This window comes from Mesocricetus auratus, unplaced genomic scaffold, assembly GCF_017639785.1.
Source record: "Mesocricetus auratus isolate SY011 unplaced genomic scaffold, BCM_Maur_2.0 Super-Scaffold_100691, whole genome shotgun sequence".
Classification (NCBI taxonomy): Eukaryota; Metazoa; Chordata; class Mammalia; order Rodentia; family Cricetidae; genus Mesocricetus; species Mesocricetus auratus.
In genome coordinates, this window is record NW_024429267.1 from 15,310,036 (window position 1) to 15,336,080 (window position 26,045).

A 26,045-nucleotide genomic window follows, 5' to 3' on the forward strand; every position below is an offset into this window, starting at 1 on the left:
ACTACAACCCCGCCCCCCAGGTTGCTGTCTAAACTGCTCTGAGTGGCATTTCTTTCTAGTGACGTAATAAGGACCATCTGCAACAATGCTCATGTGTCTATAAAAATAAACCTCCAGCAATTAAGAATCACCAGATCAATACCTGAAGTCTTTCTAAGTTTCTTATTGTCAGAATACAGAACTTAAGCTGTTCATTGAAAAGAGGGAGAAGAAAGTAACTGAAAACCACAAGACAATGTCCTTACTTCACTTCAGTGCTTCTTGTCTGTTGAATGTCCAGGTTAGCTTTTGTAAAACTTCTTCATTGCTATTGAATGCAGTTTATATTAATGGGGTTTAATCTGCTGAGAGGGTCAAAGGCTGTGTGAGGCCCAAGACAATTCTTCACTGAGAGAGACATATTTCAAAACATCCCTTCCTTTTCCAATAGAGTTCCAATGCTCCATGAATTTTTGAAACTGTGTTTTATGGGACACCACCACCGGGTGAATGTCAGAGAGAATTGGATTTGGTGTTCTTGTTCCAGGCAGTTTATTCTGTATCAGTATACAAATGAAGAGTGAAAACCTAATGATTTAATGTTTTCCAAGAAGACTATCAGGATTGATTTGTTTAATTGAGTCTAGAGGGGCAGAGCATAACTTCCATATCATAGAGGGTAGAGTAGCAAAGTCTTGTCCCTTGTATGAGAGGAGTCGATTAATTCATGCTTCTCTTATGTTACTTGGAAAGAACTCCTGTAATATTTTTATGGTAGTTTAACCTCATATTTAACCAAGATGAACACAAGTGACTTTGTAAGTAATATTAAATCAATAGTTGTTATTACCCAAGATTTTTCATAGTAATAAAACCATGATAAAGTAGTAGTAGATGCAAAGTAACTAATATGATCCAATTCATTAATTCAGGCTGCACTCTGATGAGATCATTACATTAAACCATTCACTGAAAAATTATCTTCTAAGAGTTGTTCCACAAACTCATTTTAAAGTTTAGGTGAATTTTCTATAGAGTGACTCATTTACTAGGAGACAGCAAGTAAATTGTATGGAAAAAATCTTACCTTGGACGATGCATAAGGTTTTATGTTTGTCTTCCATTGTCTCAGTATATCTGTTGTGTAACTCAGACTTCTTGGCAAATATATAAATCTCATTATAAAAGTCCGTTGAACTAAATATGACAGCTCTGTTTCTTATTATATGCATGTGCAGTGTAAAGATATTAGCCATAAAATTTGGTGAATGTCCTCTGGGGGATTTAAAATTTTACTATGCTTCAAATAACTTGCAGAATAGAATTTGTTTATGGGTTTTCATGTGTATAGGAAATAATAAATACAACTGACAGTAATGTACATGGTGAATTAAACTGAAGCTATGTGATATATATACAAGGTGTCATTGTTTTGCCTTTGAAATAAACTTGAATTAAATGTGACAAAGTGTACATTTTAGATAAACATTTAAGTCTTTTAGAAAATATTTGGTTGGTGTGTATCACCATTAATACTTTTTGTCTACACAAGTATTTCTTTGACTATTTCATTTATATAAAGTCTTAAAGGTTATTTTGTGGGCATTCAAGAGAACTGTGGCAAAAGTTAAAGATACTAGATTCAAAGGACCAAGTAAGGCAACTTTAAGAATGCATATGGAGAAAAAAAGCAAAAATATTGACCTTCTGTTTATTAAAATCACATTGAATTTTGATGATTTTCTATGACCTAATTTGGAATCCCAAGTTTGGATAATATTGGTATACAATGATTTGTGAAAGTCATGAGGTCCTACTCAAGTAAAAAGTCCATTAAAAACTGAAATTCTAGATCATATACATGTCATCAAAATGTATCAAAGATCCGTAGTCTAATTGCAAAACTGTGTTCTTTCATGATATGACATCTTTCCTATAATGAAACATTTTTTCCTTAAAATTTTATTTTCCTAACGTCCCAGGAAAATAGTGTTGGCACTGTTTCCGTTTGATCAGCCAGTTCAGACTGAGGCTGATGGAATCTCATGGCAGCCTCTCGGTTAGCACAGGAAACCGACCAGTCATGAGCAGGTTTCTGCAAACCCAGAGTCCCTCTTAGGAGACTAAAATCTTTTTACTGTGAGAAAGTAAGACAGAAGACAAAACAATCAGGATTTATATCCATGCTGTGTTAAGATAATATTCCGAAGTTTCATTCAGAAGTTGGGCAGAAAGCACATTAAACATGAAGCAATGCCTCCAAACCGTAAAGGAAGATTCCTAGAACCATAGGATGTAATTTCCTCAGCGCATGCGCTGTTCATAGACACGCGTGCAGCCAAACCTAGCTTATCTTGGGAAACTATGATTGATCACAAATTAAAACTTAAGAAAATTTCCCTTTAATTATTTAAAATTTAAAATTACGTAGAGAATTTATTATTCTATTTTGTTTTTCAAGGAAGTGTAACAAGAGCATACATTTTGGATCAGTTGACTTTTGGCTCAGGAATTTTGGAAAAGTCTTTTCATTTATTCACTGTGTGTTTATTAAGGGAGCACTGGGTTCTGTCAAAGGTTGTGTCTGACAGGATGTCATACCAGATAGAATGTTCTGTCACTTCAGACTAGGATTTCTCTCAATGAGAATGACAGTTCTTCCAGAATGTTGAATGAAATAATTACACAAAGCCTTCCTTTGTAAATTGCCTAATTAAGTTGTTGTAAGACTAAAGCATCTACAAAGTAAAAATTAGACTACAATTTACTTCTGATATTCAGATGTTAACATTGAAATACTAAAACTTGTAACAGAAATATTCTATAACAAGTTTATCAGTTGTTTCAAATTATTTATAGATAGCAACTTGATTTATTGTAGACCTTAGCTTCATTTAATCTTTTCCTAAATGTTTGTGCTTATTGACCATCTAGTTTTTTTAGAAATAAAGACAGCCTAATCCTTGTGAAATATAGCCTTTAAGAATTTAATCAATTCAGGAAGCAATGTAACTCTGAATTAGGGGCAAGCAAAAATTACAAGCATAATCAAATGATTGATACAGTATGTAAAAATTTGAAGATTTAGCTCCAATTGACAATATTGACATAAACTATTAGTAATTTAGTTGGTTAAGTTTAGCTTATCTAGTTTTTACAAAGGTTAAATATTTAAAAAGAAACTGTTTGAAAAATTTAATGTTTCTTTCAAGCAGCATAATAAGATATCCAGTACACCTTAAAATGTAATTATTTACCTAAAAATAATTCATCTTGTATAAAGATGCAGACCCCTGGTAGAGTGCTTATACAGCCTCAGCAACACATGAACTAGTGAGGTGTGCACAGCTGGCAGAGGCAGGAGGATCAGAAGTTCAAGGCCATTCTCAGCTTAATATAATAGCAAGTTCAAAGATAGCATGTGAAAGTTCAAGATCATTCTCAGCCTCATACCAAGTTCAAAGACACTGTCTCATAAACAAACAAACAAACAAGAAATGTACATATCTTGGGCTGCCAACAAGATGGCCCAGTGAGTCAAGATGACCTGGGTTTGAGTTCCAGAACCCAGAGGGCAGAAGAAGAGAATTTTGTACCACAGATTGTTCTCTGACCTCTACACACACACACAAACACAGACACACACACACACAGACACACACACACACAGACATACACACACAGACACACACACACAGACACAGACACACACACATATACATAGGCACACACACAGACACACAGACACACATACCATACCATACACACATTTGTACACACAAATTTTAAAAAATTAAATCTAAATCTAATAATATTTGATAGAAATAAATATCTTTACACAGTATAACAAAGCAATGCAAAATTGTCCTTATTTTTTAGTTTGGTTATTTTATTTTTATGTTGATTACTGAAATCGGGGCCTCACACATGCCAGGCAAGTACTTTATAGTGACAGGTCCAACCTCAAGTCTTTAATTTTTTTTATTTAACTTTTTACACATGTTACTCTCAGTTCCCTCTCCCTCCCCTCCTCCTCTGGCCCCCCATATCTCCCTGTCCCCCACCCCAGTCCATCTTCTCTCTGCTCCCCAGGAAGGATAAGGCCTTCCGTGAGGGATTTTTAGAGTCTGTCACATAATTCCCGGCAGGGCCTGGGTCTTCCCCCACGTGTCCAGCCTGAAAGAGCATCCCTGCATGTAAAACGGGCTCTCAGAGTTCATTTGTATGCCAGGAATAAACACTGATCTACTTTCCAAGGTCCCATAGATTGCCGAGGTCTCTCCTCTGACACCCAGGTTGGGGGCATGTTTGGATCAGCCCCATGCTGGCCTCTCAGTCATCAGTCTGGGGTCCATGCTTTCCCCTTGTTTAGGTCAGCTGTCTCTGTGGGTTTTGCCAGCCTGGCCTTGATTCCTTTGCTCATCACTCCTCTTTGCAACTGGGTTCCAGGAATTCAATTTGGTTTTTAGCTGTGGGTGTCTGCCTCTGCTTCCGTCAGCCACTGGATGAGGGTTCTAGGATGGCATATAAGGTAGTCATCAATCTCATTATTAGGGGAGGGCATTTAAGGTAGGCCTAATGCCAGTTCGTGTCATTTTTGTAGATCTGTGAAGATCTCACTAGTGCCAGATCTCTCCTCCAACTTATAATGGCTCCCTTTATTATGGTATCTCTTATCCTTCTCTCCTCTATTCTTACCCTGGCTCAACCTTCCTGCTCCCCCGTGTCCTCCTCTCCCCTCCTCTTCTCTCCTTCTCTTTCTCCCATCTCCCTTTCCCCTCCCCTCTGCTCCCAATCCAATTAGGGGATCACTTCCCATAACCCTTTTCCGGGTTACCATGCATATCTCTCTTAGGGTTCTCCCTGCTTCCCAGACTCTCTGGCAGTGGCATTGTAGGCTGGCAATTCCATGCTCCATGTCTAAAATCCATATATGAGTGAGTACATACCATGTTTGTCTTTTTGTGACTGGGTTACCTCACTCAGGATGGTTTCTTCTAGTATCATTCATTTGTCTGTAAATTTCAAGATTCCATTTATTCCATTTTTTCTGCTGAGTAGTACTCCATTGAGTAGATGTACCACCTTTTCTCTAACCATTCTTCATTTGAGGGGCATCTAGGTTGCTTCCAGGCTCTGGATATTACAAATAACGCTGCTATGAACATAGTTGAGCAGATGTCCTTACTGTATGCGTGTACATTTTTTAGGTATATGCCTAAGAGTAGTATTGCTGGAGCTTGTTGTAGGCTGATTTCCGTTTTCCTGACGAATCTCCATACTGATCTCCAAAGTGGCTGCATGGGTTGGCATTCCCACCAGCAGTGGAGGAGTGTTCTCCTTTCTCCACATCCTCTCCAGCATAAACTGCCATTATTGTTTTTGTTTTTAACCATTCTGACCGGAGTGAGATGGTATCTCAGAGTTGTTTTGATGTTCATTTCTCTGATGGCTAAGGATGTTGAGCACTTTTTCAAGTGCCTCTTGGCCATTTTAGACTCCTTTATTGGTAATTCTCTATTTGGTTCTGTACCCCACTTTTTAATTGGGTCCTTTGGTGTTTTGGAGACTTGCTTCTTGAGTTCTTTGCAAATTTGGAGATCAGCCCTCTGTCAGATGTGGAGTTGGTGAATATCTTTTCCCATTCTGTGGGCTGTCGTTTTGTCTTGCTGACTGTGTCCTTTGCCTTGCAAAAACTTCTCATTTTCAGGAGGTCCCATTTATTAATTGTTGATCTCAGTGTCTGGCTACTGGTGTTATGTTCAGGAAGCAGTCTCCTGTACCAATTTGTTCAAGGATACTTCCCACTTTCTCTTCTAAGAGATTCAATGTGACTGGATTTATGTTGAGGTCTTCTATCCATTTAGACTTAAGTTTTGGGCATGATAGATATGGATCCATTTTAAATTTTTTATTTGCCTTTGAGGAAAGAAAATTAGGAGTAGCTATTATATTTTCAGTATTTTACTTTAAATTTTGCTTTAAAGTTTTCCTAAGACCTTGTTATCCATGTCCAAGGAGTAGAGTTAGTGATGTTTATTGTTAAGATTCTACACCCGGTATAAGCAAGAGATTAAATTCTGTTCAGTTTTACAGCAAAGAATGACTGTAGGAAAATAGTACTTCTAGTTCATTTAGATTATTTTAGCTTTCATATTTAAAGTTTATATAAATGGATGATTTGCTCTTTCAATTGTAATTTTAAACTTTCACATTCAATGTTGGAAAGGCCAGGTAAGCACTCAGGAGGCAGAAATTCCAGGATTGCTAGTAGATCCTGACACCTTGGCATATATGGTGTTAAATATAACTGGGTTAAATAATAACAGCAAACAACAAAACTAACACCCTGTGAATGGTGGCAACTTTCCTAAGAAGTTCAGCTCCACAATCAGATGTTCATTTTTGGGGGAGCAGGGGAGGATATCTTGGCTTCTTTATGGGCAGCAGGAGCCAAGTGGCCAAGTCACCAGTAGAGGTAGTCAGCTTGGATGCTGGTGGAGATTTTGGCCTCTCACTTGTCTCCATTATTGAGCAACTTCTCATTGTTGTACAGCAACTCCTCAGGTGTCTCAGTAGAGAACTCAAAGTTGCCCGCCATGATGGCATCAAGAAGGTAGGTCTTCTGATAGAAACCACAGCAGATATATTTTGCCATTGTCATAGCATGTGGTCTGGTGGCTGCCATTGGCTCTTGGCATTGCCTGTACAGTGATGGCTTGTGCAGGACAGACAGCCTCACAGAGCTTACAGGTAATGCTGTATTCCTCTAGAGATGAATAGCACCATAATGCATGTCTCCCATGGAAGCAAGGACTCAATGGGCCCTCCTTAAATGAGTAGTTGGTGGTGGCAGGCTCCCGAAAGAGGTAACTCAGGGTCATGCCCAGTCCTCAGAGGACTTCTGTTCACATCAGAGTCTGAGCTTCATGGTGAGTCACGGACGTCATGTCCATCTTAAGCTCCCATACAGTGACAAATGTGAAGGAGGCTGCCACAGCAATAATATAGAGGCTTTGGCCACTGAGACGTTCTGTGTGCATGGCCTGGACTAAGGTCCATGGAAACATGAATGAGGTCCGATGGTTCATATTGAGGATCTCTGGCTTCTTCCCTGGCCTAGGTGCAGTTCAGCCGGGAAGCCCATAGTGGAGAGACACTGATGATATGTTCAGTTAGGTTCTTAGAAAGGTGGCATCTTGGGAGAAAGGATGACTAAGGTAGGAACATGTTCTAGAGCTATCAATGAGCTGAAATTATAACTATAAATTTTTAAAAGAGGATTGAGAGGAATCATAAGACATTTAATTCTCAACGAGGACAAAATTAGATATCCTTTAAAGAATGCAAGCATGCAGATTCACTTATAATGTCTCAATGAGAGAATATGTGGCATAGTCATAACCAAGTCAATAGGAATTGACTCTAAGATGATATACCCAGTCACATCAAGTTTAAGCTGTTAAAAACCACAGTTGAAGAAAACTATTGAAAGCAGCCAGAGGAAAACAGATACACTAGAGTCAGTAAAACAATGATTCAAGCGATGGCTGACTTCTCATCTCACATGATGAAAAACAGATGGCAAATGAACAGAGCCTTTACAATAATGAATTAAGTCAAACCAGCATTTCAGTATCAAAATATGGTTTGAATAAACACATTTATTTTATATGAGGGAAAATGGAGATTCTTCAAAGTAAGAAAAGAACAGTGACATAGGCACAAATAAAAACGCGAGGATTTTGGGGGCGGAAGCTGGCTCAGTGGTTAAGCAAGCATAACACTCTTACAGAGAATAGAGTTCCAGCACCTCTGTCAGCCTGCACACAAAATTTTACAACTCCACCTCCCTGGAATCCTGGCCTCCATGGTACCTTTACTCATCACAAACACACACACACACACACACACACACACACACACACACACACACACACTTGTTCAGACACCCAGAGGGAGAGAGTGAGGAGGAAAGAGAGTTAAAAATGAATTTAAAATTTTAGTACATTAAGTAAGTATACTAAGTATCACGATATCCATTACCCAAGAAGATTAAGCCAGAAGGTGAAATATTGAGTGACTTTCTTATGAGATGAGAAATAAAATGAGGCTCACTATGAACACTACTCAATATTGTGTTGGTAACCCAAGCCAGAAAATAACACAAAAGAAATAAAAGCATAGAGATTAAAAAGGATGCTAAATACTCTATTTTTGGATAATGTAAGTATGTGCAAAGTCAGTAACAGGAAGAATAAAAATTGTACTGTATAAGTTAAAAGACTAATGAAAAGAAAGACTTAAATAATTGAATGGGTGTATCAAATTTAGGACTTAGAGAGTCCAAACCCCTTTAGGTGGCAGTCTTCCTTGAGTTCACTTACAGATTCAGTATCAAAATCAAAATATGCAAAAGCTTCAAAGAGATGACACAAATCAATAAACTGTTCCTAATCGGTCCATGGGAATGTGAGTAATCTAGAATATCGGAATAGTCTTGGAAAAAGAAGATTTTTCTTACCTATTTTCAGAACTTAGGTTAAAGTTACAATGACCAAGAGTACAGAAACAAAAACAATAGGCAGATGTAGGAGCAAAGCAGCATGGAGTCCCGAAATAACCTGACAGAATTACAATGGTTCAAGGAGAAAAGTAGCCTATGTGTGTCAAAGAAGATCTCAACAAATAATGCTGAGACATCTGGACAAACGCATAGAGAAAGAAATGCACTTCAAATACTACGTCCTACCTAGCGAGACATTATAGTACTAAATGGAATGCTCAAACTAAATTAACATTAAGAAATTGAAAAGTAGGAGGCTGGAGAGATGGTTTCATTGATGGTAAAATGTCTGCTGCATGTGCATGGTGTTTGATCCTCAGCACCTTTCTGTCAAGACAGGAGCAGCAGCACTCACCTGCAATTCCACATTAGGTAGGCAGAGACAAGAAGATGCAGGAGGTAGCTGGCCAGACAATATGGCAGCTAGGTCAACTCCCAGGCCAGTGAGACCTTCCTTTCCAAAAACGCAATGTGGAGAGCAATTCTGGGAAACACTAGATGTTGACCTCTGGCCTTCACACACATGCACACACAAACTCAGGAATGTGCCTACACACACACACACACACACACACACACACACACACACACCACACCACACTACACGTAAGTAAAATGAAAAGGAAAATTAAAATGTATATTAATTCTATAAGCATGTTCAATACGATAGACACAAAAATGGAACTTTTATTTCAAAAGCCATATGATTGACAAAAAAATATGAGAAAGTATTCACTGTTCAATGGGGAGACTGCAAATTCTAGTTACATAGATTAGAGTAGCAAACTTCAACCAGAATGACAACACCAACGTTAGTCCCATGACTGGAACTCTTGCTGATTGCTAGCAGGACTATGACAAGGTTTGATTGTTTTGGAACAGTGTTTGGCACCCCCTCCCAATTAAATGCGTGCATATTAGAAATTCACTAGACTCATATGTCACTCAAGAGATACAAAAAGCCTGTGCTTGCAAAAAGATTTCAACTAGAATGTGAATCACAGATCAGTTCATCTCAGCTTCCAATTTGATAGAGTACAGGTCTACTAATAGGTTTTTACAGCTTGGATGTGTTTGGTGTATTCACAAAATGGGGCAAGAGCACCGAGAAAGAATGGAACTGCTTCTCCACAACATTGATGAGGACAGGAGATTCTGTTTGGATTGGTGTTTCTCTATCGTGATTGTATTCATTTGTTCAAATTCATCAAGTTGTGTGCCAAACGGCTATTGTATTTTGCTGCGCATAAGGAGACCGGGGCATGGACAGGCTTGATTTTGCCTTTTGAATATTTTGATTACTGTCATTTAACACTATTTCATTAAACATTAAATACTTTTGGGGTACGTTTCAGATCTGGACCTTCTTCAAGCCATTCATATTTCCAAGTTCCTTGTCTCATTGAGAAAAAAGCTCTATGTCCTGGAGAGATGGCTCAACTGGTCAAGGCTAGGCTCACAACCAAACATGTAAGAAAAAACTCTATCAAAAGCACTAGTATATGAATTTCAACTATATATTCCTCAGTTCTCTTTACCATCATAAAAACAACATGCTTTGATGATGCCCACATGCACTTTATGTGTGTGTTGTTTAAGTGTGGGTGTCTCTTAGCACTGAAAGTACCTCCCAGCACTGCAAAGGAAGCATGAAGTTTGCACATGTGTGAGCCTCTCAGCCAAGTGAACCTGCCTGTGTGTCTGTGTGTATGTAGGGAGTTGAAGTTTGGAGTGTTTCGTTGTTCTGTCGGGATGAATTGTTTGAACAATAGCTTCTGCTGTGTTGTTTGTCTACTCTTCTTTTGAGTTTTCATTGCCTAAATAGTCCAATACAACCACAGTTGAACTGAGGTGAAGAATATAATGAATTATTTAAAGCACGTTATCAAAATATGCTTTATTTTATATGCTTTTTGTTAAAGCTTTATAAATTGAGATTGGGTGAAATTACAAAACACAACCATAATGAGAAGATCCTTGGGTTACATTGCTTCTTGTTTGCTTTTTGCTTGCTTTAATATGCTATGTGGTTGTGGCAGTTAAGCACCCCATGACATTGATTTGAAAGAAGTTTCTCTAGGGCAATAATAGGTCCAAAAGGATGTTTCAAAAAGATGTAAAAGACTCAGGCTCTAGATCTGAAAAATATTCCCCAGAAGTGTTTAAAGAAATATTTAATGAAATAACTAAATGACAGATGATTTTCAGTAAAATCAAGCCTGTCCATGTCTCTGTATTCTTGGCTCAGTTCATTGTATTTTATGAAGGCATCAATGTTTATTTTAAAACCTAAAAATTCCCAAGACTTTATCTAGTAGCTGGGAGAATCTTCACTGTAACCTGGGTGGTTTGTCAATGAAATCTACTTTACATTTGTTTCTACGAATATGTATTTGACGGGGGTCAGGTGTTAAGTGCTCCACAGCCTAGAAACTGTCAACCAGCAGTTTATGAAGTCAGTAATCAAAGATGTCATTCTTACTGCTGATCTGTCACATAATCAGACCTTATCAAGTCCCATGATGCTTCTGGATGTAGACAGTGTTTACTTCTAAGTATAAGTTTCTCTGGAGTGAAGAGGGGTAAGCTTTTCTTTACTGAATTTTACTTTTAAACAGACCTTTGTTCTTAAGAATATTCATGTATACATAAATAAACAATATACATGTAAAATAGATGTTATAGGGTTTGGTTCACACTTAGGACTCAATGCAAACTCTGTAGTTGTAGGAATGAGGTAACAGTGACTTCCAGATTATTTTGAGCTGTACTTACTGATTTTTTATATAGTGTTACTAGAACAATGCATTTGCAGTTTTTAATTTTGTGGTATGGCATTTTTTGAACTATTGGTGAATACTGCCCACAATTAAATTATTTGTTCATTTTTCGGATGTTTTAAACTTTTATATATTTCCACCTCACCAACTTGTTAATTACATTGCTTTGTTTGGAGAAATTAAGCCATGCGGCTCATGCTTAGATACATATTTATGTGGTCATAATTTTATTTGATATTTAAGAAAGAAAGTCAATGCTTCATTATGCCAAATCAAAACATATTGAAAACATACCCATGGTGGTATTGATTATATGCCTGTTTTTAAAAGTTCTAAACTAGGGCTGTTTAACTTCAAGTTCATCTCCCACTCTAGTTTTATATTTAAATTGAAAAGTGGTTGTGACTCCTTCCCCTAAATTGTTTCTGACAGAAAATTCCTTTCTTAGTCCCTTGCCATTGATGTGATTTTCAAGTGTTGCAAATTTCCTTTATCTGTTGCTTTCCCCCTGAACAAAATAAAAGCTATAATTGGCATTCAAGAAGGAAAAAATGGGTTGGTGGAAACTGGACAGAATCCAAGCCTCAGACAGAGAGAGATGGAAAAATAGAACCATTTCTCCCATGAGCCCAAAACAATGTGGATTAGTATGTAGCTCAAAAATAGTGTTTATAGAATGTATTCTTGACAATGCAAACTGCTTGCCTCTCATGACTTCAGTGCGAACACTTTATACTCAATAGGTGGTCAGTCAACATGAATTAAGTAGTTATTTGCCATGTGAGTCATTTGCCAGTCCATGTGCAGAGCGGAAGAGGAGTCAGCTTTGCCCTGCTAATTCCTCTCCTCTTTTCAGTTCCCTCTCTCTCTCTCTCTCTCTCTCTCTCTCTCTCTCTCTCTCTCTCTCTCTCTCTCTCTCTCTCTCTCTCTTGTGTTTTGTTTTTGTTTGAGACAAGGTTTCTCTGATCTGAAACTTGTTCTGTAGACCAGGTTGGCCTCAGACTCACAGAAATCCACCTGCTTCTGCCTCCCGAGTGCTGGGAGTAAAGGCATGTGCTACCATGCCCGACTACAATCGGCTCTTTTAACACTCAAGTATACTCATTAATTCCATTGCTGAACACAAGTATTTATGTAATAATACACATTCATTAGTTGGATTAATATTAAATAACATCAAGAATATGTGTAACTTTAACAACAATAGTGTGAAAAATGCATTCTCTGATAATTAATATGGAGTTGGATTGGAGACTAGAGAAACTATTAAGTTTGAATACATAGGGAGACTATTCATAGATGAACTTTACTCTGTATTTTCTGATTGACCTTAAATTTCAGCACAGAAGAGCTCATGAGTATGAAACCAGAACAAACTGACCTGAGACCAATGAGGATCCCTTGGCTCATATTTCAGTGTAGTCTCATTTGATAAGATGTAAGGCAAGCATGTGAGTGTTTTATTGGTTCTGACACCAGAAGTATTTTTATTAATCTGTTCTGAATTTGTCTCTAATTACAGAAAATATCCTTTTAATGTGTAAAACTGACATCAACAGTTATTAAACATGTCATATACTGTGCATCCCAGTTTCCATTTCTAAACATAAGGACTGACAAAATAAGTGTTCATTCTCAACTTTAGACAAGTGAAAGTAGTTATAACAAACAAGTCACAAAACCATATTTTTTTGCATTTTATTTTCCCCCTTTTATTGAAAATAGACTATTTTCTTTTCTTTTTTTTCAGGTTTTTTTTTGTGGAATATTTTTTGTTTCCCCCCCAATATATGTTTTTATTTAAATCAGAAACATGAATGCTTCACCTGTCAATCCCAGCTCCCCCTCCCACCCCTCCTCCCTTGTCCCTCCACCAGCACTCCTCCAGCCCCCCACCCAATCCCCATATCATTCCCCAGGGAGGGTGAGGCCTTCCTTGGGGGGGATCTCCAGAGTCTGTCAATTCATCCAGGGCAGGGACTAGGTCCTTCCCCATGTGTCCAGGCTAAAAGAGAGCATCCCTCTACTTGGAATGGGCTCCCAAAGTTCATTCGTATGCCATAGTAAACACTGATCTACTACCCAAGGCCCCAGAGATTTCTGAAGCCTCCTCCCTGACACTACATTCTTGGAGTCTGGATCAGTTCCCTGTTGGCCTCTCAGCCAAGACAAACCTGCTCAACAAAGCAACATCTGGAGACATCACCATCCCTGACTTCAAGCTATATTATAGAGTTGTAGTCTTGAAAACAGCTTGGTATTGGCACAAAAATAGACAGGTAGATCAATGGAATCTACCTGAGATTAATCCATAAACCTATGAACACCTGATTTTCGACAAGGAAGCTAAAAATGGAAAAAAGAAAGCATCTTCAACAAATGGTGCTTGCTTTTCTGGATATTGGCATGTAGAAGACTGCAGATAGATCAGTGTCTATTGCCATGCACAAAATTTAAGTCTAAATGGATCAAAGACCTCAACATAAATCCAGCCATGCTGAACCTGTTAGAAGAGAAAGTGGGAGGTACCCATGAAAGAATTGGTACAGGAGACTGCTTCCTGAACATAACACCAGTAGCACAAACACTGAGATTGACAATTAATAAATGGGACTTCCTGAAACTGAGAAGCTTCTGTAAGGCAAAGGACACAGTCAGCAAGAAAAAAAGGCAGCCCACAGATTGGGAAAACATGATCAGAAACCCCACATCTGACAGAGGGCTGATCTCCAAGAAGCAAGTTTCCAAAACACCAAAGGATCCAATTGAAAGTGGGGGACTGAACTAAATAGAGAATTCTCAATAGAGGAATATAAAATGGCTGAGAGACATTTAAGAAAGTGCTCAACATTCTTAGCCATTAGGGAAATGCAAATCAAAACAACTCTGAGACACCATCTTACTCCTGTTAGATGTGGAGAAAGGGGAACACTCATCCATTGCTGGTGGGAGTGTAAACTGGTACAGCCACTTTGGAGATTCCTCAGGAAAATGGGAATCAGTCTACCACAAGACCCAGCAATTCTACTCTTAGGCATATACCCAAAAGATGCCCATTCACACAACAAGGATGTCTGTTCCACTATGTTCATAACAGCATTATATGTAATTGCTAGATCCTGGAAGCAACCTAGATGCCCCACAACTGAAGAGTGGATAGAGAAAATGTAGTACATTTACACAATGGAGTACTACTCAGTGGGAAAAATAATGGAATCTTGAAATTTGCAGGCAAATGGATGGCACTAGAAGAAACCATCCTGAGTGAGGTAACCCAGTCACAAAAAGACAAACATGGTATGTACTCACTCATATATGGATTTTAGATATGGATCAGGGGAGTGTCAGCCTACAATCCCAGTGCCAGTGAGTCTGAGAAACAGGGAGGTTCCCAAGAGAGATGCATGATACCCCAGAGAAGTGGAAAGAGGCAAGATCTTCTGAGCAGATTGGGAACAAAGTGGGAGGGGAGAGGGAACCAGGAAAAAGAGAGGGGGATAAGAGGAGGGGAGAAGAAGGCATGGGGGAGCAGGAAGGTTGAGTCAAGATAAGAATAGAGGAGAGAAGGATGAGAGATACCATAATAGATGGAGTCATTATAGGCTTTAGGAGAGAGCTGACACTAGTGAGATCTCCAGAGATCTACAAGAATAACACCAAACTAAGCAATAACGGAGAGACTACATTAATAGCCCCTTCTTGATGATACGGTTGATGACTACCTTATATGCCATCCTGGAACCTTCCTTCAGTGACTGATGGAAGCAGAGTCAGACACCCACAGCTAAACACTGAACTGAACTCCTGAAACCCAGTGACAGAGATGGAGGTGTGATAAGCAAAGGGGTCAAGACCATGTTGGTGAAACCCACAAAGACAGCTGACTGGACAAGGGGGAGCTCTTGAAAATAGACTACTTTCTTATATAATAGGTCTTGATTATAGTTCTTCTGTTTCTGTCTCTCATTAGAAAAGACCAGACTTCTAAGAGATAACAACCAAATATGACAAAAAACGCAATAAGATAAAATAAAACCATCACATCAAGGCTGGGACATGGCAACCTAACAGAAGGAAAAGAACCCCAAGAGCAGGCACAAGAAGCAGAGAACCACTTGTTCACACACTCAGGAGTCCCATAGAACACAAAGCTGAACGCTGTAACATATACACAGAACATCAGGTGATGACCCATGTGCGCCCTATGCTTGCTCCTTAAGTCTCTGTCATCTCACTTGCGCTTTGCTTAGCTGATTCAGAGGCCTTGTTTTTCTGGTGCCTCCAATCCCTCTGGCTCTTAACGCTTTCTGCCTCTTTCATGGTCCCTGAGCTCTAAGCGGAGGGATTTGTTAGAGATATCCCTTTTAAAACTGTATGACAATAGGCATATTTTTAGTATGCAAACTATTTTCAATAATTTTAAAGTAAGTTTAAAGTTTATAATTATACATACTATACATATATCATGGAATAATTAGCAAGTATTTTATGTATAAATAAAGGACAGATTGTGAGAGCATAAGACATAGATTATTTTCAAAATATCTTTCCATCTTACACAACACACTATTCTGTAAATTATTTAGAAATTTATTAATTACTCTAACATGAAAGAAAAACATCCTTTCAATTAGTCTTTTTTTCTCTCCAAATGTAACAAATCCCTAGGGAATTATACTAGCTTGTATTTTTAAGTCACAACATAGTGTGCAACTGAAAATAAATATGTGACTCAAGGATTCTATTTAAGTTATCATTGATTATTTGAGTTTTTCCCAAAGAAGAAAGGGAATATATACACCATTTGGACTAATGCTATTTCCTAAATCATGAGCACAACTGACTTAAGCAAAAGGTGACCGAAAAGCTCTAACAGTGTCTGAAGTCACCCCTTTGGCCCCTGAAAAGGCACCCCAAATCCAGATCACACATATCATTAGTATTGTCACTGTGGGGGCAGTGATTGATGTAGGGACTGAAGATACATGGGAGAGGGTGTAGATCCAGGAATAAGTGTTGTGCAGTCTTACCATCTGCCTCTGGGTTGGAGACAGGGCAGGGTGTACCAACACCACCACCTGCCTCTGGGGTGGAGACAGGGCAGGGTGTACCACCATCACCACCTGCCTCTGCGGTGAGGGACAGGGTAGGTGTGTATGTAACACTAACTGCAGCCAATAGTGGCATTCGCCTAAACAGAACTAGTAGGTACTCCCATTTTTGAGTGCATTTGTAACATGTTCTTGCAATGTGCACCTTAGGGATTTCTTTATTTTAATTTCACTTGTATAAGTATTTTTCCTGTGTGTATGTGCAACAATGTGTGGCTGTTGCCTACAGAGGCCTATAGAACTGGAGTTACTATAGATGGTTGTGAGCCATCTTTGTTGCTGAGCCATCTCCCCAGGCCACATTTCTACAGTTTTATTCCTTATTTTAGAAAGTATAAAAGCAAGTCACTGGGTCTCTGTTGCCACTTAGGTTCAATAAGGCACATAGATTGATAAGCCTACAGCTTCCTAAAAGAAATTTGGAAATAAATTGATAAGGAAACTGGATTTATCTGCAGTTTGGCCAAGTCCCAAAGAGAGAAAACTAGTTTTTCTCTGCCTTTTCTTTCTTTAGACCAGTGGTTCTCAACATTCCTAATGCTGCCACCCTTTGACACAGTTCCTCAAGCTTTGGTGAACCCCAACCATACAGTTATTCTATTGAATAAATTGTAATATAAACACCCAATGTGCAGGATACCTGATATGTGACTTCCCAAAGGGGTTGTGACCCATAGGTTGAGAAACATAAGACAAATATATAAATGTAGCACTGTGTGGAATCTCTTCCTCCAAGGCAAATCCTTCCTCAGGTTGATACCATGGATTCAACCCTTTTCTCCCCCAGCATGGTACATGGAGGGAAACCTTAATTGTTTGAGATCTTTTGTTGCACTAGCACACTTTCTAAAAGTAGGGTGCATGTCAGCTTCTTTAGAATACCTTCTTCCTCCCTGGGCTGTTACACTGTGGACTTCAGATGTCAGTGAATAGTCACACTTCTCTGTGGCTTTCTTCCACATGCCAGACTTCACTGAAAACTCACAGTTTGCTTTGAAGGAAAAGAAGATTCAATAGTAAGTTAAGCTTGAGTAAACTCCATGAGTGTGGTCAGGCAGATTTAACAGCTAAAGCAGCTAATATGACAATTGCATTTGGTTGTTTGCTCTTCTAAAAAAATTCACCTACCCTTTAGTTATACAAACTCTGTCTTACACTTACTTCCTTTATTCTCCTAAAGAGTCTGAGCACACTTAATATAATTGTTAACTTTTCAATTTTTCAACAAGTTTTTCCATGGGATATAATTATTTTTTCTGAGTAGAATGTTGCTAACTTTTTCTAAATGAGAACTGTATATACTAAAAGTGTGATGTAGAAAATCTATTGTTATAGAAAGAAGAGCATACAAACCTTAATCACCAACAGCTATAGTGTGTGGTATCACTTGGGAACCGTGTATGAGATTATCTGTGAATTGTAACCAAAGGAGGCAAGAGTGAACTTTTATGTCTAGTTTTTCACATTACCACCAAGGCTAGGTCTTGTGACTGCTGACCTTCCAGTGTCTTGTAACCAAACACAGCTGCTAAGTCAGCTGCTTCTCTGTCATCCAGCCATATGATGCTCCCACTCTTTCTTTACAGTATCAGCTGTTAGAGAAGCCATGGAGCAATTTTAGAAGACAATTCCCAAAACCTTTTACCTGTGTTTGTCAGATAATCACAAATATGCACTATGTATAAACTGTCATCTCACCAAATTTCAGGATGTAAAATGAAGTTACTTGTTCTGGGTGAACTTACTATAAGCTATATCACTTTCAATTGGTTATAAATGAACTGTTTTAAGAATTCTCAAGGTTGTTCAGTGAAATCTGATGGAATTATATTGGTGACCTCCACATGCAGGAAACTTACAAAAGGATTCAATTTTTGCCATCAGAAAGACTATGATAATTAAATGCTAAACATTTACTAAAGGGTGTCTATAAGAAAGTTGTGGCCGGGCGGTGGTGGCTCATAGCTTTAATCCCAGCACTCAGCAGGCAGAGGCAGGCAGATCTCTGTGAGTTCGAGGCCGGGCTGGACCGACAGCCTCCAAAACAATACAGAGAAACCCTGTCTCGTAAACCCTGCCCCCAAAAAAGAAAGTTGTGACTTTGTCTTGTTCTCAGATATTTTTTACACATTGATATCACGGTCCCTTACTTAGAGTAAATATAGGCACTCATATTATGAAAAAAGTTATATAAAATTTATTAATCAAGTATGATCTTCAGTATTCCATATTAATTTCAATATTAGTATTGGTATAAGTATTTAAGCCATGTGTATGAATAATTGTCTTTAATTTCCAATTAATTATTACCTTTCTAAAATGTCAAAGTATAAGAAAAAAGTTTTTCCATACATTGGGCTACATCTAAAAATAGTGAGATGACTAACCTTGAGGGAGCTAGAAAATTTCATTGGATTGATATTTCTGGGCCACATGAGAGCAGCTAAAATATGTAATACTCTGTGATCTGCCTTGTAGGATCAATAGAGGATATCAAGTAAATATTATTTCTTTGTGTCTACTAGTGTAGAATTCTAGCCTGAGTTTTCTTTAACTCTACAATAACAAAATAAAAAAATAGCCACACTATTTTTTTTAGTTAAAAAATTTGTTCTACATAAAGAAACCAACATTCTGATAATTAACTTTTATTGGTGCAAATCAAGAAACATACCAAGATAGCACAAATGTAGAAAACAGATCATTCTTTTAAGCATTTACTCATATGATAGATAAAAGGCAGTTTAATTATAATGTAAGAGGAAAGAGATAACTTTTTGTGAGAACTCTCTCTCCCTCTTCTCCTTGTCTCCTTCCACTCCTCCCTCATCCTCAAAGTCCAACTCTTCTTTTTTTTAGCTCCATCTTTCTATTTCCTCTTACTTTTTATGAAAAATAGCATTTGTCTTTATCACACTTTGAAAAGGGACTACTCTGCTTGGTCATCCTGGGCTCTTTTTCTTCCTGTCTCTCTAACTACTAAGGTTTATGTAGAGCATACAAAGGATAGTTATTTTAGAATTGAATAAATAAATTGCACATGACAGTTACTTTTAGGACAAGCAACATGAGTGAGGAAAGTGAGAAAGAGGAAGGTAGCAGTGTAGAATTAGTTCAAGTGAGTAGAAATAGCGGGCAAAACCGTGACAATGAGGGAGGAAGACTAAAACAAGATTACTTCATAATCATACCTGAACGAAGAGTTGGTTCTTTGAGAAAATCAACAAGATAGACAAACCTTTGTCCAAACTAGAATTCTACACAGGACATGTTTCTCCAGTTTCAAACAGTGTTGAAATCAGTAAGCAAGGCATTTCTTTTTGAGAATAAATAATTTATCTCACCAATAAATGTCTTTGGCATGTGTATCTTGAACAGAATTCTGACAATTTACAACTTTTAAGCTACTATTTGGCCTGTAGTTTAATCCTGGCATTCAAGCAGAGCAGAGCTCTGTGAGACAAGCAGAGCTCTGTGAGTTGAGGCCAACCTTTTCTCCATAGTGAGCCCTGTGTCACGAATGGTGGTGGTGGTGTGGTTTGTAGAGATTGCTAAGTAATTACGAGCACTCATTGCTCTTGCACACATGGTGGCTCACAACCATCCATAGCTCTAGTTGCAAAGAATTCAGCACCCTCTTTTGATCTCTGCTGGCACCATGCATGTACACAATGTATATGAATACATGCACATAAAACATTCATACTCATAAATAAGTAAATGTAAACGTAATTTAAAGCAATCTTTTATTATAAATACATTTTATCATGGAATATGAATTTCTTGATTCAAATTTTACCTCTTGTGTGCTTTTATATTGCTACAATTGTAGTTAAGCTTTCGGTTGTTTTACTCAGGCTTGTGTTCTGGAGTTTCATGTAGATAAAGATGATTGGAGCAAACATAAAACCCAGAAGCAGAAGCAAGTTTAGTCATCCCTTGTGATTCTGATTTTTGACAGAATTTTTTCTTTTTTGGTGTGTGTATATGTCCTCAGTAAAACAAATCCTTGGAATTTTTTAAAGAACACCATTACCAATCATTAGGTCAAACAAATAATTCTATCTTTATAGATTTATTGGTAATTCCTCATGCCACCATGTAGAATTGTCAATATAATCTCATTTATTGGAATACACATGGTGTATCATCATATACCATATAATTTTTTAAAAAATTGGAAGCATTTCTGTGACATAAGCAGTAACAGGAGAAGAATGTGTTACAGAGTAGAGTCAATATGTGATTATCAGATAAATACTCCCTGCTGAGCTTTTGACATATATTATCAGATACTAATATTTTAATACAACCATCATATAGAGGAGCTGGCTGATACAATGTGCTTTAAATGTGGTTATATTTTCATTGTTGCTTCATACAAAGGAAATGTTGTGTGTAAATTTGGGGGATGAAATGGTCTCCACTAGAGCACAGTGTTGTATCATATGTTCTCCAATTCCCTTTGACAAATATGAGTTTGATTTCAATGAGCTAAGTCCCTTACATTAATGGTTTTGTTTTGTGTATAGTCATTAATTAAGGTATTCTTTTTGTGTTTTTATTACCATATATTCATTACATATAATAACAGTTTGGTATTTTCACATGTGTTCATGGTATATTTTGATCAGTCATATTTACTTATTCCCTTCTTTAGTCCTGTTGCTAGAGTTTCTCTCCAGCTTGGTCCCATAGCCAATTAGCTTCAAATAAACACACAGACACTATATTAATTATAAAACTGTTGGCTGATGGCTAGGGCTTCTTACTGGTTAGATCTCTCTTAATTATTAACCCATAACTGCCAATCTATGTATTTCTACATGGCCTTATCTTGTCAGAGAATTCCTGGCACATCCTGTCTTCCCATTCTCTACATGGTGTCTGCCTTGAGGCTTCCGTATCTCTCCTTATTCTTTCCTCTCCTAGCCCTGCCTATGCTTCCTGCCTGGCTATTGACCAATCAGTGTTTTACTCATCAACCAATAAGAGAAACATAAATACAGAAGGACATCCCCCATCATTGTCCTCCTGCAACTTTGGCTGATCTCAGTCCTCCTCCAGACATTCATGGTCTCTCCTTCAACTTTGATGTCTTTTTACAAAAACTTTATGTGTCTGTGTGAGAGTTTGAGCATGGGAGTAGTGTCTGCAGAGGCCAGAAGAGGTTGTTGGATGCCCTGTAGCTGAAATTATAGGCAATTGTGAGCCATCCAATATGGTTGTAGGAACTGAACTATGCAAAATCACCACAACACTCTCTTCACTTAGCCATCTCTCCATCTCTCTTTCATGTTTTCCACCCCCCAACACCCCCACTCCAGTGACTGAGTGAGTTTCATTAGGGCATTGGGCTGCTTTAGGAGCATGGGTAAGAGTTCATTTGCAGGATCCTGGGTGTTTTACCAGTAGTTACACCAATGAAGAAAATGTTTCTCCTCTCATCAACCATCATTTGCTGTATAACTCCTCAGAGAGTGGTAGGGTCTCATGAGTCCTCCAGACTCCATGATAGGTTGTGGAAAGGCCAATTTTTGTGTAGATCTTATGCAAGCAAGATTTTTATTCCTGTACTAATTAAGATAGGGAAAAATAATAATGTATAAGTGGAATCAGAAGGTCCTGGCTTTTAGAACCCTGGACAAAACTTGATTCACATCACTCTTTGTTTTCCCCATGTTTAAAATGATGACAGGCAGCTCTATGTGATGGGTTTCACACAGCAGAATATATTAATTTATGCCATATAAATGCTATTTAACTATTGTCAAGTCATGTTACCATTCACTATTTTGAATTGAAGATGAGAAAATAATAATTCAGCTATCTTCATTTATTTCTCTCAAAACAGAAATGTGACAAATTTCACATTTGGAAATGCACTTTCAGTGATTAGCCACCCAATTAACTGGCATTTTCTGTTATTTCCTTTGACGTGTTCTCAGCCAGGCGCATGAGCAGAGGGAAGAAGGGGAAACATCCATGTCAGTCTGTGTAATTGCAGGCAGGAAATAAGACAGAAGAAAGTTAAATTATGAATCCAAATCACTTTCTAAAATGGGTTTATTTGCCTCACTTAGAGAAAGTGCCTCTTACTTTCTCTGGACATAGCCTTTTGTTAGGAATAAAATAATGATATCTTAAGAAAACAAACCACAAATCATATGAAGTGTTGCTAGTGTTAGTCAGATAGTCAAAAAATCACAATTCTAGCAAGTTCTAGTGCACAGGAATGGCTCTGCCTCATCCTCTTATTTACAGATACTAGTCACAGTACCCAGGCTGCAGGTAGGCAGAGGTCCCTTGGTTTTCTAAATCGCCTACTTTGGCAGAAAAGAAACGCAAGATTCGTTTGGAAGGTGGAGGCAAGAAATATTGTATTTTTGTCATGAGTCATTTCAGAGGTGTGTCTCATCTGGCTTTGGAACTCAAATCTCTCAGTATCTCAGTTCCCCAGTGTCATATCTGGATGGTTACAATCTCCTTCCATCAATCCCAAACCCTCTTTGACCTTAGATCCCCAAGCTTTGAATACTTAAAATAGCATTAGAATCATGTCAACTGATCTAAAGTGGTTTCTATGCCCTAACGTTTTTGTAACTAGCTATTACCATTTAAAATTTTTTAATTAATTTGTGGCTTTCATATCATGAATCCCAATCCATTCATCTCCCTGTCCCTTTGTATCTGCCCTTGCAACTTCCCCCACAAAATACAATAAAATACAATTTAAAAGAAAAAATCTCATCGTGGAAGCTGTACACAGTGAGTCACACAGTACATCTCTCAGTCTACACATCTTTCTTTACAAGCGTTCATTGCAATGAGCCACTGGTATGGTTGGAGACCTCTGGCTTCTGCTACACTGTTGATGCTGGGCCCTCACTAGGACTCTTCTTGGATATCCTGTTGTTGTCCTGTGTCATGGAAATCCTATAGCTTTTGGTCTGCTGGACCAGCCCCTTCATGTGCTCCATCAGATCATAGATTGAGTGGATCTTGGGGTGGGTTAACTCATAGCCCTGGTTCTGGGCCTGGGTAGTGGCTTCATTTGTCAGCCCCTCTCCTTCATTCTCATCACCAGAATGAATTCTCCAACACTGCTCTGCTAGCTCACCCAATGTAACAGGCTGCAGAGGGTGGCAATAGTTGCCCTGCTCTCATGCGCTCCGGCAGGCTCACCGGCACTCATACCACCAGGGCCAGCTCTGAGTTGCCCGGGTGAAATGCAGCGCCCACTGTCTCCAGTGCTGAAGCTGGTAGGGGCAGGGCCAGGTCTCCCACTCTCATGCCCTGAGGCTAGGTCTCCTACCTGTTGCAGGTGGTAAAGGGCGAGGGGAGGAGGGCATTTTTCTTCTGCTCATGCCATCATACAGCAGTGAGCGGGGCACAGGAGCAGCCCTCTCATTTTCAAACTCTCTGGGCCCACTCACCCACGCCTCTGCTATTCAGTCCAGGTGCGGTACAGGATCTGCTCTCCTGAGTGCTGCAGTCTGTCAGGGGCAGGACCAGCTCTCCAGCTCTCACGACCGCAGGGCCAGCTCTCCTACCTGCCATAGGTGGTGAGGGGAAGGTGGGTTGATGAAGGCCTCTCTCCCTTGCCCATGCCACTGCATGGCTGATGAGGGGCTGGCTCTCGCATGCCCCTATCAATGAGGTCAGCTCTACTGCTAACACGATTTTTAAAATTTATAAGTCTAGCACTTGTATGTATTTTTAAAAATCTTTTTGTGCTAAGAGTTTAGCAATGAAGTCATTGGGAAAAATTTAAATTACTGTTGAACGTAATTATAAAATGCCTAAAATATTGTATGTTATAGTAGTTTTTATTGTGTTTTCACAACAGTATCCTGTATTAGTTTAAGTAATTAACATTTTGAAAATCCAATAAACAGAGAAACTTAAGTTCATCCAATAACAGTGAATGTGCCTAAATGAATCTTTTTGTAGCTAACCAATTAGGAAAGCTGTGGTGGCCACTAGGAGACTGTGTCAGACAGTGCACTAAGCCATATCATGTTACAATATATTTGAAACTTACTGTTCTAAGTCCTTCAGCATTTTTTACTATTCTCAGGAGACCTATATCTTTTATTTCATTTGGTAGGAAGGTAGCTAGAGGGGAGAACTGGTCTCCTATTCACCCTGAGTGAGATGAGACACAGGTCTTTAGATGGTACCCTTCGCTAGGGCAATCATTCATGAAAAAGCCTTAAAGCAGAGTAAGATATTTCATTCACAGAAGTAAATGAATAAATAAATATCCCTCATCTGGGGAAGTCACTCCGGAAGTGATCTTTCTTGTGGTACATATCACTGCCAGGTGGAGGGGGCTGTTCTGGCACGCTGCCACACAGAAGAATGCTTACTGCATACTGTGCGCTTCACAAAGATGGAAGAAGGACTTGGGACTTTTTTTCTGTAAAGGAATGATCACCATTAGAGGATATGTATTTAACTTGATTTAAACATTGTACCGTGACTACATCACAATCACACAATGGAAGGGTCCCACGATGAACACAAATGCTGTTTTTATGGATCAGCTAAAAATAAGTGTGTTTTAAATCAGGAAAAGAACTTGCTATATTTGTCTACAAAACTGCCACCAATAAGGTCCTGTGCTACAGGCTCTTAATATTCCTCCCCTCTTTCCTCTGTGGCTAGGTTAAATGTCACCACTGGCTTCACTTGGAAATCTGCAGACTTCTGTAACATCTTTTAAATCCCTGTATGAAACTTGTGTTCTGGTTCTTGGTGCATATTGGCAATCACATTACAACTTTCATTTTCAAAAACATTTTTTGAATAGTCTTTCCATTTAGGATCCAGGAATTTGTATAAAACCAGACAGTTATATTGCATTTGAACTAAAAGGCTATTGGTTTGTGGAATTTCCTTTAACTGGAATCACATATGAGTCTGTGGTTTTAGTGTTTTCACAGTTTTATACTATCCAGTTTGTTTTCATTTTAAAAGGTGGAGAATTCATCATCAGTTTCCATATTTTGTAAAGAGCTAACATTTTCCTTTCTTCATTCCTTTACATTTCTTTCTCAGTTGAAAGAGACAAGGACTTTTCTCATCAGAGGAGGCATTACAAAGAGTTTCGGTTTGATCTGACCCAGATTCCACATGGAGAAGCAGTGACAGCAGCCGAATTCCGGATATATAAGGACAAGAGCCACCATCGATTTGAAAATGAGACAATTAAGATTAGCATATACCAGATCATCAAGGAATACACAAATAGGTATCGACTTTATATTATTTATCCTAGCAAAGACTGAATTTTAGTTTAAAAGCTACCGGTGACCTATATGATTCGCAGTATATTTGCTTGGGTGAAGGGAGACTCTGTACCAGGTAGAGGCTCACTGAAAAGTAAGAATAAGGAACTGGTGAGATGGCTCACAGGTAAGAGCTCTCAGTCTTTCTGAGGACCATAATTTGGTTCCTAGCATTCATATCAGGCAGTCCACAACCACCTTTAGCACCAGCTCTCGGGAATTTGAACCTCTCTTCTGGCTTCCTGGGGCACTTGAGGCACTTGTGCGTACAAACATGCACATGCATGAATAAAATTTGAAAATAAGCCGGGCGGGG

The 26,045-nt window shown here is 38.6% G+C and overlaps 1 protein-coding gene and 1 pseudogene across 1 annotated transcript in view; one reads left to right on the forward strand and one right to left on the reverse strand.

Moving 5' to 3' along the window:
* Bmp5 (bone morphogenetic protein 5) overlaps positions 1-26,045 on the forward strand; it is a 121,928-nt gene that overhangs the window by 30,832 nt on the left and 65,051 nt on the right. The window contains exon 2 of the mRNA XM_005073721.4: positions 25,500-25,692. Within this exon, the coding sequence (XP_005073778.1) occupies positions 25,500-25,692 (193 nt within the window). The remainder of the gene's footprint in view (positions 1-25,499; positions 25,693-26,045) is intronic.
* On the reverse strand, positions 6,446-7,070 carry LOC106021432 (annotated as a pseudogene).